Here is a 17,125-nt window from a genome sequence, read left to right on the forward strand (position 1 = left end):
ATTAAGCGAAACTGAGATAACTAGAACTTGAATAATAGGTTGTGTTTGGATGTTGAAGTGAGTTAAGTTGAGTTGAGTTGAGTTGAGATGATAAAATATTGTTAGAATATTATTTTTTTAATATTATTATTATTTTGAGATTTGAAAAAGTTGAATTGTTTATTATATTTTGTATTGAAATTTGAAAAAGTTGTAATGATGAGTTGAAATGAGTTGAGATAAGTTGATAATCCAAACGAAGCCTAAAACTGTATCTAATATTAATTTACGCCTCGTTTGTTTTCAAGAAACTTCTCAACTCATCTCATCTCATCTAATTATTACAATTTTCTCAAATTTCAATACAAAATAAAATAAATAATTCAACTTTTTCAAATCTCAAAACAAATATAATATTAAAAATATATATTCTAACAATATTTTATTTAACTTTTAATTTTTATTTCAACTCATCTCATCTATAAAAATAAACGAGACGTTAGTTAAAATGTGGATAAAAACTCAAAAAGATCTTGTTACTTAATTTTTGCAAAGCCCATATTGTATTGAGTGATCCTACACTCACCGAGAATCCTCACTGGATGGCAATTTTTTTTTTAAATAATTTTTTAAACACTTTAAACATTTTGAAAAAAATATAAAAAAAATCATAAATTTATTAAAAAATACTTATTTAACCACTAAGTGAAAAAAAAAACCACAATTAAATTTGGGATTGCAGAAGGAAATATAATTTTTATAATAGTGCTTTAACTGTAAAGCTTTATTATAAAACTCTACAATTAAAATTTATTTACTATTTAGTGAACATGCACTTTTAAAGTTGGTTACGGTATTTTTTTTTTTTTAAATGTGCAATTATTTGAGGGAGCTTTTGAATAAAAGTTTTAACTTGGTGTTTTTTTAAGTGAACTTTTAACTTTTTTTTAGGTGCTTAAAACAATTTTTTATAAATTTATTAAATATTTTTTTTTCTTTAAAATATATTTTAGGCTATTAAAAGCTCTACCTTGTTACAAAAAAGTGATAGGGTCTTGTGTAGCGAGAAGCGATCATATCACTATAAAAATGCAATCTTTCATGCTGTAAATCATTTTGTAAATCAGCAAAAACTTATATCCATGCTAACCTAAGAGCCCATTGACCTGTAAGAAAGGATTCTAGCCGTACAGATCCATTACTTGTGTAAATTCCCTAGAGTTTATTGGCCAAACTTTATGGCTTAGAGTAGAAGAGAGATAAATACATGATTAAACCACATAGTATTTATATTTGTTCCAATGAATTTCTCGAATAGTATCAAATATTTAATAAATATTAAAGAATTCACTTTATGTGCATATATAACTTATATTCTATACTTTAGAGTTCGATTGCGAACTCAAGAAGATTTCTATCTTATTTGAAGACCCATGTTTTGGGAGGAGTGACATATATATATATATATATATGTATAAAAAGAGCAATGCTACACAATTTCTCATCCTCTATACGCCACATTTTTTTAAAATTTTAATTTTTTTTTAATTTTTCTTTTGAGTTTATTTTTTTAAAACTAATTTAATTTTTGTATTCATTATTCATATATTAAATATTTGATAAAAGAAAAAAATAATAAAAATTTAAAAAGTGTGGTGTGTGGAGGTTGTATGAATAGTAAGAGATTGTATAGATTATTTGATATAAGAAATTCTTCTTAGCATCTGGTCCAAGTTTTCTATATCGCACACTTGACGTGGAGAACCCGGTTCTCAACAACCCCTCACTTGAGACTTCCTTCCCTTGGTCGACTCCTTAAAACGTAAAGAATCTAACACTATATATATAAATATATATATATATATAACAAGAACATCACCAGGAAATTTAACTAAATTAAATACCACAACTAGAAAATCAAATAAGGTATCTACCAAGAACAATTTCACATATCTGAAAAATTTCGATTTTACCGATAAACCCAGCATAAGCTTATGAAAGACATGATCTTTTTGGGGGCATAGTTTTCAAAAAGAACATGTCTTTGAAGCAGAAGATAACAAAAAGAGATTTGGACAGTACCTGGATAGAGTTTTGAACAAAGCTGCACTACACAATCTGAAATTTTTATAATATGTAAGGGTGAATAAATAACAGCTTGTCGACGGTAAGAAAGAAGATGGAGGACGCGCGGTTCAACGTTCATGAAGGGGAGAACATTGGCACTTGGGGGCGAGGGCGGGGGCGGGGTAGGGGGGGGTTGGAGAAAATTTAAACCAAATTTCAAAATGGGAGACCTAAAAAGCACGTTTTAGTTTAGCAAGAATTAAAATAAAATAAAAAGACACGTCAACAGTGGTATGCGGTATAAGAAGCTGTAGAAGGACTATATATTTATATTGTACTATTGAATCACAGTATGTTCTCTCACACGAAAGATTGAGGAACAATATTAAATAGAGGAACAGATCTTGAAGGCAAGAAAATCCACTTTGGCTTGCTAACTGACCTAAAGATGTTGAATAGGAAAAACTTGAGGCCTATAAAGAAGATGGAACCTTGATCCTATTCCGTTTGGCATCTTTGAGGATTATGGGAGTTTCCAAACCATAAAGCTACATAGGATTGAGTGGATGTCCTGGAGAATAAGTTTGATCATGTATTAACTTCTTTAACTGTTTGGAGGAATTTAGTAAGGATGGTAAAAGGTTGTCTCTATGTCATTTTCCTTTCTACCGGGTTGTTAGGTGCTCTTGTTAAGTTCTTGATGCGGTCTATGTTGTGACCAACCGCTCATTTTCTCTTGATTGGTCACAAGTCTCACCTATACATTTAAATCTCGAATCTTGATTTTAAATTTAGCGGATGATTTTTAAATCGCGTAAATTATTTTGGGCTTATATGAGTCCAAAACTTATTTTAATAGGGTATTTTAATATTATTAGACCAACCGTAATTTTCAAGTAAGCCTCTTTAATTTTGGAGTCCCAAAAATAATATAGTTCTAGAAAATCATTTTATTTAAATGATTTTATTTCTTGAGGAATATTATTTAATATTCATAATTTTATTTTATGTTAAATACTCCATTTATTTAGATGATTTTATTTCTCTTAAGAAATATTTTATGAAAACTCATCATTTTATTTTAAGATGAGAAGTATTATTTTTGGATCAATAAATCAAAGTTGTGGTGGGAGATGTACTCGACTGCGCAGTCGAGTACATCGGAGTAGTGCGGTAGAGTACATCTCTTGCCGAAGAAGTGCAGTCAAGTACATTTCTCGTCAGAGAAGCGCTATCGAGTACATCTCTCGTCAGAGTAGCCTAGTCGATTACATCTTCCACAGCAGTGGTGAAACTGAGCATTGCTATCCTTACAATGTTTCAATATATTGTTTTTTTTTTGTACATTTTGGAGTTTGGAATATAGTTTTTCTTTTTCTTTTTTTGCTAACAAAATTAGTGGGCACTGTAAGTATCTTTATTTTTATTTTTATTTTTGAATAATAGGCATTCTCATTTTAGTGAGTTGTTATGCATTGGAGAATGGTTATTTCTCATCATAAACTAGGCATGCATTCTCATCATGAGTAAATTGCGTAACGGAGTGTACGTGTTGGGTCGTAGATGCTAATTGGTTTGGATCTAACTTAATGCTGGGTTAATTGCACATATATGAGTAACACACACTCAACCAATTAGAAGTTCACAAGTCAACGTTTTACTTCTACATATTAACATTCTCAAATCTTGAAGCAGTAGACATTCTAACATTCTGTTTATTTTGCCATAGATTTTGTTAGTAAGTGTTATGATATGCATAGCATTCTAATTTAATTATAAGCACTTCTTTGTGATATGTTTAGAAAGCAGCTAAGATTGTGCATCCAATAAATAGTGGTTTTCAATAGCTCTGCAAAACACGATTGCAAGTGTAGATTCTTACTTAAAGATATCTCAATAACTATCAACAACACCTTCGCCAAAACCGATTCGAGTGCTAACAATTTAGAAGTCTTGTTGCAGCTTCTTCCAACTTATTTTAGTCCTCAAATCAATCGGTAAATATTGGTGTGAGGATCAATTTCTTCTATTTTATATAGTGTTAGATTTTGAAAATTAAATAAAATATCTTCATTTAAAAAAAAAAATCTATTTCAACTTTGTTAATTCAAAATGAGTGTGTTGGCATATTCATGTGACAAATGAAAACTGATAAAATTGTGTTGGCATATTCATGTGAAATAACTTTGTTAAATTGTGTTGTAACTTGTTCAGTGTTGGGTGGCTGAAGAAAACTGATAAAATGAAAATGGATTGAAACTAGCTCAACATCACTCGAGCTAAGCTTCATACAGAAAGTTTGCTTGACCTTCCCTTGATCCTTTGCTCGAGCGAAGCTCATACAGAGATTTTGCTTGACACTCGCTCGACTTGGCGCTCGAGTGGAAGCTCATACAGAGAGTCCGCTCTACACTCACTCGAGTGAAGCTAACACAAAAAGTTCGCTTGACACCCGCTTGACATAGCGCTCGAGTGAAAGTTCATACAGAGAATTCACTCGATGTCTGCTTGACATAGCGCTCAAGTGGTAACTCTGACAGAAAGTTTGTGCAACATGCGATCGTGTCATGGCATGAGTGAAACCCAGATACATCGTGCGCTCGACACTCACTTGACACCTCGCTCGAGCGAGAATGTTAAAAAATATGACTTTGACTAGGGTTTTAGTACCGTGTTCCATTGTGACTATAAAAGGAAACTTGTTTGTTCCTACATAAGGCAACACATACAAAGCAGATAAAGAGCTAAGAAAGGGAGAAAAATATTTCATTCCATGTACTTCAGTTTTATTTTGAAATCAGATCTCCATCCTATTGTGCTTGAGGTCAACTACTGCTAAATCAGTTGGTGCGAAAGTTCTTTGGCTGGAAGGGACTTCGGAGATGTCATTGAAGTAGAGATCGAGAGGTTCTCGTGATGAAGCTAGAAAGGACGGAGTTCCAGAGCTGCATGCGTGTAGAGATTGAGTGGATCACTCATGATGTTGCAAACTAGATTTAGCTACTACAAGAGTCTTGTGAGTGTTTCTAAATTGGTTGTAACAAACTAAATTTCTATAGTAAATTTTAGGTGATGACTTACACCCGTAGTGGTTTTAGATTTTGAAGATATTCTTCAAATGAGTTTCCACTTCGTGACCAAATTGTTGTGTTGATTATTTTTCTATGATTTGTTTCATTAATTGACTATTTTTTGTTATAACATTTTTAAATAGTGCAGTAAAATTGCAAAACACCTATTCACACTTGTAATAAACCCAAATTAACTTGGGTTTAAATCTAACTAGCATTATATTTGTTTAGATTTAGTAGGGCATTTTAGTGTGCTGAGAGCCTACTCCTTAAGGCCTTGTTTTGGTTTGGACTTGTGCTTGAAATCTCTGTTATTAGCTGTTGTTTTTAGAACTAGTTAACGGCCTAAGTTGCTGACTTGTGTTAGGGATGCCGGAAGGTATATGTACCGAGAAAGAATATGGAAGGGGTATCTGGAATGTTGTTTGGCTTGAATTTGAAGGAGGAATTGGGGTGCCTCAAACAACCCCAATCCGTGATTATTTCCCAAAACTAATATCCATTTAAATTTCCTTCTTAATTTCCTCCATAATCATATTTCTATCTCTTTCATATCTTAGTATCTCTTTGCATTTTGTTGAGGTTCCTAAGACCCCCCCTCTACGTGTTGAGTTAGGTTAGAACCACTGATTTTTCTATTGGTATCAGAGCAGATTCACTCCGCTAGGATTTCATTCTTGAGTGTGATCATGTATCAGTGGTTAGAATGGATAGGGCTCAATCACTCTCATCACCACCATATTTTGATGGCAGGAATTATGCCTATTAGAAAGTTTGAATGAGAGCTTTTTCGAAATTCATAGATGAACGAATATGTTTAAATATAGCAAGAGGGTAGAGACAACCTGTTACAATTGTTGATGGAGCTGAAATTCCCAAAAGGTTTAAGATTGGACTAGAGATGAAATTAATCATTGTAACTGGAATAGAAAAGGCCTGAATGCGATTTTCATAGATGAAATTATAGATGAAATTAATCATTTTCACCTGACGAGTTCAAGTGAATTTCCATGTGTGAAATTGGCATGGGATATTCTAGAAATTACCCATGAGACTGGCATGGTTTCATCACAATTCTTACCCATGTGATGAAACCTTTGACAAGTTCTACGCAAAACTGAATGAAATTTTCAATTCAAGCTTTAATCAAGGTGTTTCAATTTCTGAAAATAGAATTGTGAGAAAGGTTTTCAGATATCTACCTGAGAGATTTCATCCCAAAGTCACTGCAGAAGAAGATAGCTAAGACTTGGACAACATGAGAATTGAAGAGTTGGTAGGATCTCTTCAAACTTATGAATATAATTTTCCTTAGTCAAAGAAAAGCAAGTCCATTGCTCTCAACATAGTTAGAGAAGAGTAAGATGAATCATCTAATGAATATACCCTGAGTGATAAGGATATAGTCTTTTACGCTAGAAAATTTAAGAAATTGTTTACATCTAGAAAGGGCAAGAAAATTTTTGAAAAATTCAAAGGAAGTTATAGTTCAACAAACAGGGAAATGAATCTTAAGAAAGACACTAGAGTTACAAAGGACAAGGTACCATCAAACATTTAGTGTCATGAGTATCACAGTTTTGGACACATTCATCTTGAGTGTGCTAATTATAAAAAGGCCAAAGGAAAAGCCATGGCTGCTTCATTGAGTGATAATGAGTCCGAGTCAAGTGACTCATCTGAGAATTTTTCTCCAAAAGAAAATCTTAATTATATGGCTTCCGCCTCCTTTGTTGGTGGAAAATGTTGCAACAGTAAGAATGTGTCTGACCACGAGATGATATCTGAAAATGAATCTAAATAGGAGGATGAATTGCAAGAAGTGTATGAAAAGCTTTATAAGGAGTTAGAACTTTGCAAAAGTGAAAAAAGAGTGTCTTCAAAACAAACTAGATGAAGTCATGAGTCTAGCAGGTCAATTACAAACCAAAAATATTTCTCTTGAAGAAAAAGTCAAGATTTTAAAAAGTAAATTGATCTTGTCAAACACTACAAAAATTTTCAAATGGTACACAAGAACTTGATAAATTCTTGGGTCTAGGGAAGTCATCTAGTGCAAGAGTGACGTAGGCTATATTGAAGAAGGATTTCATGCACGTTGTACTTCTCAAACGTCTCTTGCTAATGTAGGAAAAATAGTGTTTATTGCTACTTCTTCTGAAAATAGAATTGCCCACCTCTCTGAGAAAGGCAAGAAACCCATGCATGTGCTTAATTCTGTTTCACCTCCTACGAGTCAAAAAGCTCGCAAAACGAGCCTTGTATGCCATCATTGTGGAAACATGGTCACATTCGACCAAATTGTTTTGAATTTAGAATTCACTTTTGGAGAACAGAAAAGACCTCAAGGAAAGAACGTTGGAGTTTATAGAGTCAAGTCATGACCTTAACCAAGCAAACTAATATAATCAATGTAAAGTTAGACCAATTGATTGCAAGCATGAGGGCTAATAAGGTGAATTCTCCAAAAATAAAAAATAAAAAAGTGTGGGTCAAAAAGGGAGAAAGGAACACATATCATGTAGCAGACATTGCTCTAAAGACTAGGGACACCTCTTTGTGGTACTTTGATAGCGGTTGTTCATGACATATGTCTGGTGATAAAACTTGGTTTAAAATTGTTGAAAACTATAAATGTGGAACAGTGACATTTGGAGATGGTGGTAAAGCTAATATAATTGATAAAGGTGAAATGGAGTGGTCGAAAAGAAGAACAAAGTCATCCAAGAAATGATATGAGTCATGATGGACAATAAGAGCATACCTATTCATTTCTGGGGAGAGAAGCTGTGAATACTGCATGTCACATTGTGGATATAGTCTATCTTAGACTAGGCACATCCAAGACACCACATGAACTATAGAAAGGAAAGAAACCAAATGTAAAATACTTCAGAGTACTTGGAAGTAGATGCTACATTTTTAAGCTTGATCAAATGGATGTGAAGAGTGCATTCTTGAATTCGATCCTTCGAGAAGAAGTATACGTCGAGCAACCAAAGTGTTTTAAGGATCCAAAGTATTCAAAACATGTCTATAGGTTGAGGAAAATCTTATATGGTCTAAAACAAGCTCCCAGGGCTTAGTATGAGAGGCTGACTACATACCTATCAGATCAAAGGTTTCTGAGAGGTGATGTTGACAGGACACTATTCATTAGTAAAGTTGGAGATGATACAACGGCTGCTCAGATATATGTGGATGATATCGTGTTTGGTTAATCTATTGATGCACTTGCTTTTGAATTTGTGGAAGGAATGAAAAATGAATTTGAAATGAGCATGGTAGGTGAACTAGCATTTTTCTTAGGTTTCAAAATGAAACAATTGGATAACAGGATGTTTATATCTCAATCCAAATATGCAAAGGTCTGATCAAAAGATTTGTGTTAGATGGCAAGAGTCCTACCAAAACCCCCATGAGTACATGTATCAAGCTTAGCACTGATCTAGCTCGTAAGAGTGTTGAACAATCACTCTATAGGAGTATGATTGAGAGTCTACTATATTTCACTACTATTAGACTAGACATTGCATTTAGTTTTAAGGTATGAGCTAGATTTCAACGCAATCCCAAAGACTCCCATTTGACAGCAGTCAATTGCATACTTTGCTATGTAAATGGGACAATTGATTATGGTATCTAGTACTTTAAGGACTCAAATACTGAGCTTGTTGGGTATTCTAATGTAGATTGAGCAGGTAATGCAAATGATAGGAAAAACACCTCTGGATGGTGCTTTTATGTAGGCACTATTCTTGTGGCTTGGATGAGAAAGAAGCAAAACTCTATGTCCTTGTCTACAATTAAGGTCAAATACATTGCTGCCGAAGGTTGCCGCACACAATTGCTTTGGATGAAGCAGATGTTGAGTGACTATGGCATTACTGAAGGTGTCATAAGTGTGTATTGTGATAATACTTGTGCTATAAACATCTCAAGAAATCCAGTCCAACACTCTAGGACCAAGCACATAGACATCAAGCATCATCTTATTCAAAAACTTGTGGAAACACACGTTGTGTCTCTTGAGTACATTCCCACTGAACACCAATTAGCCGATCTGTTCATCGACCTTTACATGGGCTTCAATTTGAATGTCTTAGAAAGGCTATTGGTATTTGTGTGTTGACTTGAAGGTTGAGAGTCATGCATTGCATGCATTATATGCATATTTTGTGTTTCTGTTTTGTGTATTTTTTTCTTTTTTCTTTGGTATTCTTATATATATTTTTTTTTCTGTTATGCATTTTCATGTTATTATGTTTTAAAAAAAATGTCATGCATAGTGTTGTGCACATGGATGTGATAGAGGACATTAGTTTGACAATTTGAAAAGTCTTAAGTGCATGTATCTTTTGAAAATGGTATCATATGCCTATATAGGTCACAAAGGTTTGGAACATGAGTGTTATTTGTAATTTGCGCATCACTCATTACACACCTTGCTCAGTCAATTGACGTTTTGCCACCTTGTGAAATTTTGGGGAGGTAATCAGAGGTGTAGGTGAGCTCTACTTGCATAAAAATTAACCATGAGGTAGATGATGCCATTATTTTTCTTCCTATTTAAAAAGAAAAAAAAATGAGAAAAGAAATGAAATGAAAAATGATGATGGATAAAAAAAAAAATGGGGTCAGTATTACCCATTGGCTATTATTGATACAAGAACTCAAACAAAAGTCTTTAGGTCCTAGCAGAATTAGGTTTGACTTCTAGTATCTTGAGAGAGCTTCCAAAGCATTAATGGTTTCTTGTTACAGCTTGACCCCACTCACGTCCTTAGGCTGAAACTTCTTGATTAAGGACTACTTGAACATGCATGTCCGTATTACTTGTGATACTCTGTATTTGCTACCTGCATGATTTATGTGAGTATGATTCTCTTTTACATCTGATGTGTATTTTGGATTTTAAAATTGGCGTCACTAATATTTGGAGTCAAACCGTGTGATACTGGGTTTATTGCTCATCAAATCGATCTTTCACTCGACACACCACTCGAGACATGTGTCTCACACTCGAGTGGTTGTTCGAGGCATTTAAACTTCGCTCGAGTGAATGTTTAAAAATCTAATTCCCCAGCACCGCTCAAGCATTTCGCAAAAACACCCCCAAAAGTTACCCTGCATGACTTTTCTCTCTATTTCTCACCTCTCCGTGCTTTGGGCATTTGATTCCTCCTACCAGATCCTCTTTTAATCATGATAAGTGAATTTTCAAGCCATTAGTTTTGTTTTGATATAGGGACTTCAGTATTGGGTCTCCATAGGTTAAATGTTTGGTCCTTATTGATTTTCATTACATCCATTTGAGCATCACGTGATTCACTATAATATTTGCTCATCACCATAATGTTTGGTCCCCATTTGCTTGAGTTTCTAGTACATTGAACATATGTTTCAGGTTGATAAGTGTATTGAACATAACGCTTTGTTCATCACATGGTTCACCATAATCTTAGTTTGGGAGGTATTTTGGGTCTCATTTTCGTGTTTTAAAAAACCCCAATCACTATTGAGTGAAGTTTGTACTTAGGAAGGTCATGAAACATGCATGGAGTTTAAACTCCCACCTTTGCAAATAATTCACACCAAGTGCTCAATAAAATGCCTAAATGGTGCACTTTGTTGCATTTACATGTTTTTTTCTTGTTTAACCATCACGCATTGGACTTGCATTGATCATAAATGGTATTCTCACTAGTACATGCATGTAGATCATTTCATCTATGGCATCCAAAATGAGACATTTTAGGCATGTTTGGCATCTTGGGTTTCAAAAACATTGCATGCATTCATTGGGTCATTCACGTCACTCTTGCACATAGTGTGTAATACTTATTATTGTATTGACTACCTACAAAATGCTACCATGTCTCAGCGTGTGTGTCCCTGAAAAAAATGCTCCCGCTCTTGCCCAAGCACAATTCTATGATGCTCGGGCTAGGAAACTTTATGCTCAAAAATTTTCTTATCGCACTCCGATTGTTGAGCGTGAGATTTCTCTAAGTGAGCTTCACGACCATAGTGCCTCACATTTTTTAATCTCGTTAGTGGGTGTCGTTAACCATTGGTCACCCCCCTTCTTAGGAGTTGGTTCGAGAGTTTTACTCCAATATTCATGTCATCTCAGAAGATGACACATTTGGAGTTATCCTATGTAACATCCAATTCCGAGTAATTTCGGGCATGTTAGCTGACTTGCTTAACGTTTCTCGTGTGACCAACCACCCTTATCCCTATACTTCCACTTCTGCTCACAGTAAGGCCAACATTGCCACTTTCTTGTGTGGGTATGAAATTAATTGGGATGGTAGGATACCACTTCATACAATTGAGTTTCCACCTGACTATCTCCTCCTCAGTTGAGTGATGCTCACTAATTTCTACCCTACAGTCCATCATAGTGATATAAGCTTAGACACAACTACTTTGCTCTATGCTCTAATCAATTCCCATTGATTTAAGAAGTCATCTTTGCCAAGTTATTCTTGAGGTATTTAAATCTACCAAGACACGGACTGGATTACCTTTTGCATGTATTATCACTCATACTGCCTTGTCCCAATCCGTTGCTATTTCTCCCCATGAGCCCAAAATTACACTTAAGGCTTCTATTGGTTGTAAGACTATCTAGTTGAGTCGTCCACACATTCGTCCTAATCCTTTGGATATTGAACATCCTCCTGCACCCACCACTCGGCCATCCAGTTTTGCTCCATCCAGCTCGGCACCATCCACTTTTACACCAGATTCTACTGACCCAACCATACAGATGGTGTTTGATCGCTTGATTTGCATGAATGCTCAATTTGATCATCTGGATGCTCGCGTAGATAGCCTCCAACAACTAGTAACATGACACTTCAATGTCATACATGAGGTCTTAGCTGCCTCACCTAAAGAGAATGGTAAGAATTGCCTACGAGAGCCCTTTGTTGTTTCGTGACAAAAAGGGGGAGTAGGATAGGATACATTCAGGCGTAGTAGCTTGGAAACAAAGGGAGAATTTTGAAGTTTTTTTTTTTTTTTTTTTTTTGTGAAACAATTTTATATGCTGATGTAGTCCTTGATTAAACTCAATGTTTGATTGTTTCTTAATAATTATTTCCTTGATGAAAAATGTACTTGTCATGTCTATGTTTGAATTCTTGTTTTTTGATTTATTAGCAGGCATTGATTAAACATGTGAGAATATTTCTTGTATCTCTATGTTTTTGGTGCGTTTACCTATTTGTTAAGTGATTGCAAAAATATTTCAGCTTTTCAGAGATTGTACCTGTACTTGGCAATCTTGCGTGCGATCTATCAGGATTAGGTTCATGTATAAGTTAGAGGTTTATTTATAGGGAAGCCAACATGGTAGCATATTTTTTAGCAAAGGAAGGTGCAACAGGAAAAAACTTAGATTTTGATGGAAATAATATTGGGTCAGGACGTTTGCGTGGTCTCTTGTGCATGGGTTTTTTGGGATTGCCTTACATTCGTAAATAAGGTGATGTTACATGGGATGGGGATTTCTTCTGTATATGTTATTCCGTTGAGACTTGATTGTAACCATGGTATTCCTCCGCCATAAGTGAGGGTTGTTTTTAATAAATATAGGGAGGGGTCACTCTTGGACAGGTGATCACCGACTCTTAAAAAAAAAAAAATCAGAGGTTTTTTCACAGAACTGCCAACGGGAGAGAATGTTAATGTGAAATGAGTGTGTTGGCATATTTCATGTGACAACATGTGTTAAATTGTGTTGTAACTTGTTCAGTGTTGAGTGGCTAAAGAAAACTAATAAAATGACAAGGGATTGAAATTAGCTCAACATGGTTTGAGCCAAGCTTCATACAAAAAGTTCGCTCGAGCTGCGCTCGATTCGTTGCTCGAGCAAAGCTCATACAGAGAATTTGCTTGACACTCACTCGAATTGGCGCTCGTGCGAAAGCTCATATAGAAAGTTCTCTTGACACTCGCTCGACACTTGACACTCGCTCGACATGGAGCTCGAGCGAAAGTTCAAATAGAGAGTTTGCTCAACACCCGCTTGACATGACGCTGCAGTGGTGGCCCAGACAGAAAGTTCTTGCAACATGTGCTTGACTCATGGCTCGAGTGAAACTTGGATACATCGTGCGCTTGACATTCACTTGACAGCTCACTCGAGCGAATGTTAAAAAATGTCTTTGACTAGGGTTTCAGCGCTATGTCCCATTGTGGCTATAAAAAGAAACTCGTTTGTTCCTTCATAGGGCAAGCACATGCATAGCAGATAGAGAGCTAAGAAAGAGAGAAAAAGATCTCATTTCATATACTTCCGTGTTCTCTTGAAATCAGATCCCCATCCTATTGTGGTTGAGGTCTATTGCTACATCAGTTTGTGCGAATGTTCTTTGGCCGGAAGAGATTCCGGAGTTACCATTGAAGCAAAGATCGAGAGGTTCTTATGGTGAAGCTATAGAAAGGCTGGAGTTTTGTAGGTGCACGCGTGCAGAGATCGAGAGGTTCTTATGGTGAAGCTATAGAAAGGCTGGAGTTTCGGAGGTGCATGCGTGCAGAGATCGAGTGGGTCACTCGTGATGTTGCAAGCCAGATTTAGCTACTACAAGGGTTTTGTGAGTGTTTCTAACTTGGTTGTAACAAACTAAATTTCTGTAGTGAATTTTAGGTGTTGACTTACACCTTGAGTGGTTTTAGATTTTGAACATGTTCTTCATTTGAGCTTCCATTTCGTGACCAAATTTTTATGTTGATTATTTTTCTGTGATTTTCTTTAGTGATTGATTGCTTGTTGGACAACATTTTTAAATAGTGCAGTAAAATTGAAAAACACCTATTCACCCCTTCTAGGTGTTGTGTTAGGTTAGAATCATTCATTTTTCGAACCTTTTACCCGATCATTATCCAATACAAAGTCATTGCAACTTTTAGAAATTCCGACAAAAATGATTCTTAAAAAACTATGCAGAAACAAGTTTTCAACTTTTCCTATAGAGTTTCACAAATTTCATTACAAAACTTATTTTTAAAAATAGTTTTAAATTTTCTTTCATTTTCAAAAACCCAATCTAAAAAAATAATCAAAATTCTCAAATATTCTCTGAACTTTCCATAACTACGCATGTCCATAGTTTCTACTTTTCTCAAAAGACAATCAATAGAAGGAGAAAAATAAAGTTTGGTCAACCTAACTAGCTTGGTTAATTTATATAAACCGAATTAATTGGGTATATCCTTTAACAATTGGTTCTTAAATGAACCAAGTCTTGGGCCTTGAATGTGGAAAAACAGGGGCATGTGTTGAATACTGGTACGTCTAGTTTTAATGAATCACCTAAGAGCTAAGGCCACCACAATCTTTGATCAGTATATGAAGTTGAAAAGAAGTGTTTTTCATCTTATATGTTTTTTTTCATCTTCAATTGCACATGATATATACTGATATGCACAGGTTCATTTTAAATGGTTAACTTAATATTATTTGATCAATATCATGTTGTATCGGTATCATCATGCTCTCAGCATTTCATGATGTACTATTTTTTTTTTTATAACAGAAACTTTCATTAATGAAATGATTATAGACATTTATTAAGGTTTGATAAAGAAAGTTTGGAATACAATCCTCCCAAATCTCACAATCCACAACATTCCAAGCATTCCTAACAAGTTTGTGAGCTGCCATATTACCCTCTCTACATACATGAGTAAAGGAGCATGAAATAAAACAACTCTTTAATCTTTTAACTTCTGCAAATAACACCCTTAAAGCTGAATCAAACATATTGTCGTAAAGACTCAACAACTAACAAAGAGTCAGATTCAACTTGCAAATTAGAAATACCCCTGCTAGCACAAAACTGGATGCCCCGAAACACAACCAATAACTCAATAGCTTTAGGATTTTCAACATCAAACTCTGCCCTACTAGCTACCACAATCAACTCTCCCTTTGCATCTTGCAGAAGAAAACCAACACCTGCTCTCCTTAAATCATCAAACATGGCCTCATCAGTATTTAGCTTTAGAACATCCGTAGGAGGAGGCTTCCATTTGAGATGTTGCTTCAGCTAAACTGGACAAAGCCTCTAATCTCTTTATGATTCTTTAGAGTATTCAAGACAAAAGCAGCAACCTGTTTTGGATTTATCACAATGTTATCATAAGCCATCTTATTCCTCTTGTACCATAGACCCCAAGCAAGTGAAAAAAATAGAGCCAACATATCTTGATCTTTCCTCTGACATATTTGCATAGCCAAATCAACCACCTTTCTATTTGCATGAAAACTCTAGCTGGGCAGCAATTGGTTCCATAACTCTTAAAGACACTTGCAACTGATTACTACATGATTAAGATCTTCCCGAGGGTGAGAACAGAAATCACAATGCCCCTCAGTAACAACTTGCTTTTTCATGAGGTTTTCTTTTGTCGGGAGTCCATCTTTGCAAGCACGCCAATCAAATATTTTAATCTTATTAGGCATTGCCATTTTCCATAAAGCCTTCCATAGACTCTGCGGACCTTGCATATTAGAGGACTCTGCATGATTACTCCTCATCTTATCAACAATAAAATGATAACAGGTCTTCACAGAGAACTTTCCATCTCGCTCATGTTCCCATATCCATCGATTTGCCACTGTCCCTGGACCAAGCACAATTTTTAACAAATCCATGATCACATTTGGATTGAAGAGAGATCTAATTTTGTCCATGTCCTACCAGCCTGTTAACTCATCAACCAAACAAGCCACTACATCATTTTTGTTTGACTCATAAACTTCAAACTCCTCTTGCTCTAAAGCGTTGTGCCCTGGGATCCACTTCTTAGTCCACAAAAGTGTTGTTTCCCCATTCCCAATCCCCATCTACACCTCTCTCTCAACCACTTCTTAGCCTCCCAAATGCTTCTCCACGTGTAAGAAGGATTAGGACCCAAGCCTACTTCAAAAAAACCCTTCTTGGGAAAATATTTTGCTTTAAACAGTTTATGAAGCAAAGAACCTTCATTTTGTAGCAATCTCCAACCTTGCTTGGCAAGTAAAGCAAGATTAAAAATCCTAAGGTCCTTAAAACCCAAACCCCATTTCGATTTCCTCTCACACATACGACCCCAACTCAACCAATGAATTCTTCTTTCTTCTTTTTTTTTTGGCCCCACCAGAATTTAGCCATAAGTCCCTCCAACTCAGTACACAAACTATTAGGAAGAAGGAAACAACTCATACTATAAGTCGGGATAGAAAGTGTGACCGCTTTCAAAAGAACTTCCTTACCCCCTTGAGAAAGTAATTTTTCTTTCCAGCTTTGAAGCTTGTGCCACACCCTCTCTTTAATATATTGAAAAGCTCTATTCTTGGACCTTCCCACCAAAGGAGGTAATCCAAGATACTTCTAGTACTGTAAAATCTCCCCATTTCCCCATAAGAGACCAATCTCTTCCCTAACTCCCATGTCCACATTGTTGCTAAAAACCATGACAGTCTTTTCTTTATTTATTTTCTGGCCAGACACACTCTCATAGACTGCCAATAGATTTATGACAAAGATAACATCCCATATTCACGCCTTGAATCTCTCCATCAATTTTCTCCATAATGCAGTGCACTAAATGGATCGATCTGTTTCCTTCTTTCCCTCCCGTATTCTCTCAATTGTATTTATGTTAGTTTACGTTAGTTTCCATTACAGGTGTATTTTCCTTAGCTGTTCATTCTTTCATTGTATATTGTAATCTGTAAAGTTCATATATATGGAAATACACAAGCCTAGCAATCTGTGGGCATTTTTATAGAGTTTACATGGTATCAAGAGCCTAGGGAAAAATCATGAATCATGTCGTCGTCTTCTACCTCGCAAGTTCCTTTTACGGAAGAAGCTTCTTTTGGTTTCAAAGTTTACCACTGACAATCAATGTTGTTTTCTGTTTTATCTTTGGGGATTTTTTATCAAGGACCTGTGGACGAATCAAGTGATGCTTAAAAGGACCCTTGCATGATGGCTTATACCCTT

General features: G+C 35.4%; 2 protein-coding genes across 2 annotated transcripts in view; both read right to left on the reverse strand.

Annotated features, from left to right (window-relative positions):
• LOC121253871 (receptor-like protein EIX2) overlaps positions 1-17,125 on the reverse strand; it is a 79,697-nt gene that overhangs the window by 55,779 nt on the left and 6,793 nt on the right. The gene's annotated exons all lie outside the window — the stretch shown is intronic.
• Positions 14,888-15,981, reverse strand: LOC121255205. The gene is made up of 4 exons (XM_041155484.1): positions 15,840-15,981; positions 15,460-15,758; positions 15,247-15,351; positions 14,888-15,157 (listed from the first exon to the last, which is right to left on the reverse strand). The coding sequence occupies exons 1-4, from the start codon at positions 15,979-15,981 to the stop codon at positions 14,888-14,890; spliced, it is 816 nt and encodes a 271-aa protein (XP_041011418.1).

Source organism: Juglans microcarpa x Juglans regia, chromosome 3D, assembly GCF_004785595.1.
Source record: "Juglans microcarpa x Juglans regia isolate MS1-56 chromosome 3D, Jm3101_v1.0, whole genome shotgun sequence".
Lineage (NCBI taxonomy): Eukaryota > Viridiplantae > Streptophyta > Magnoliopsida > Fagales > Juglandaceae > Juglans > Juglans microcarpa x Juglans regia.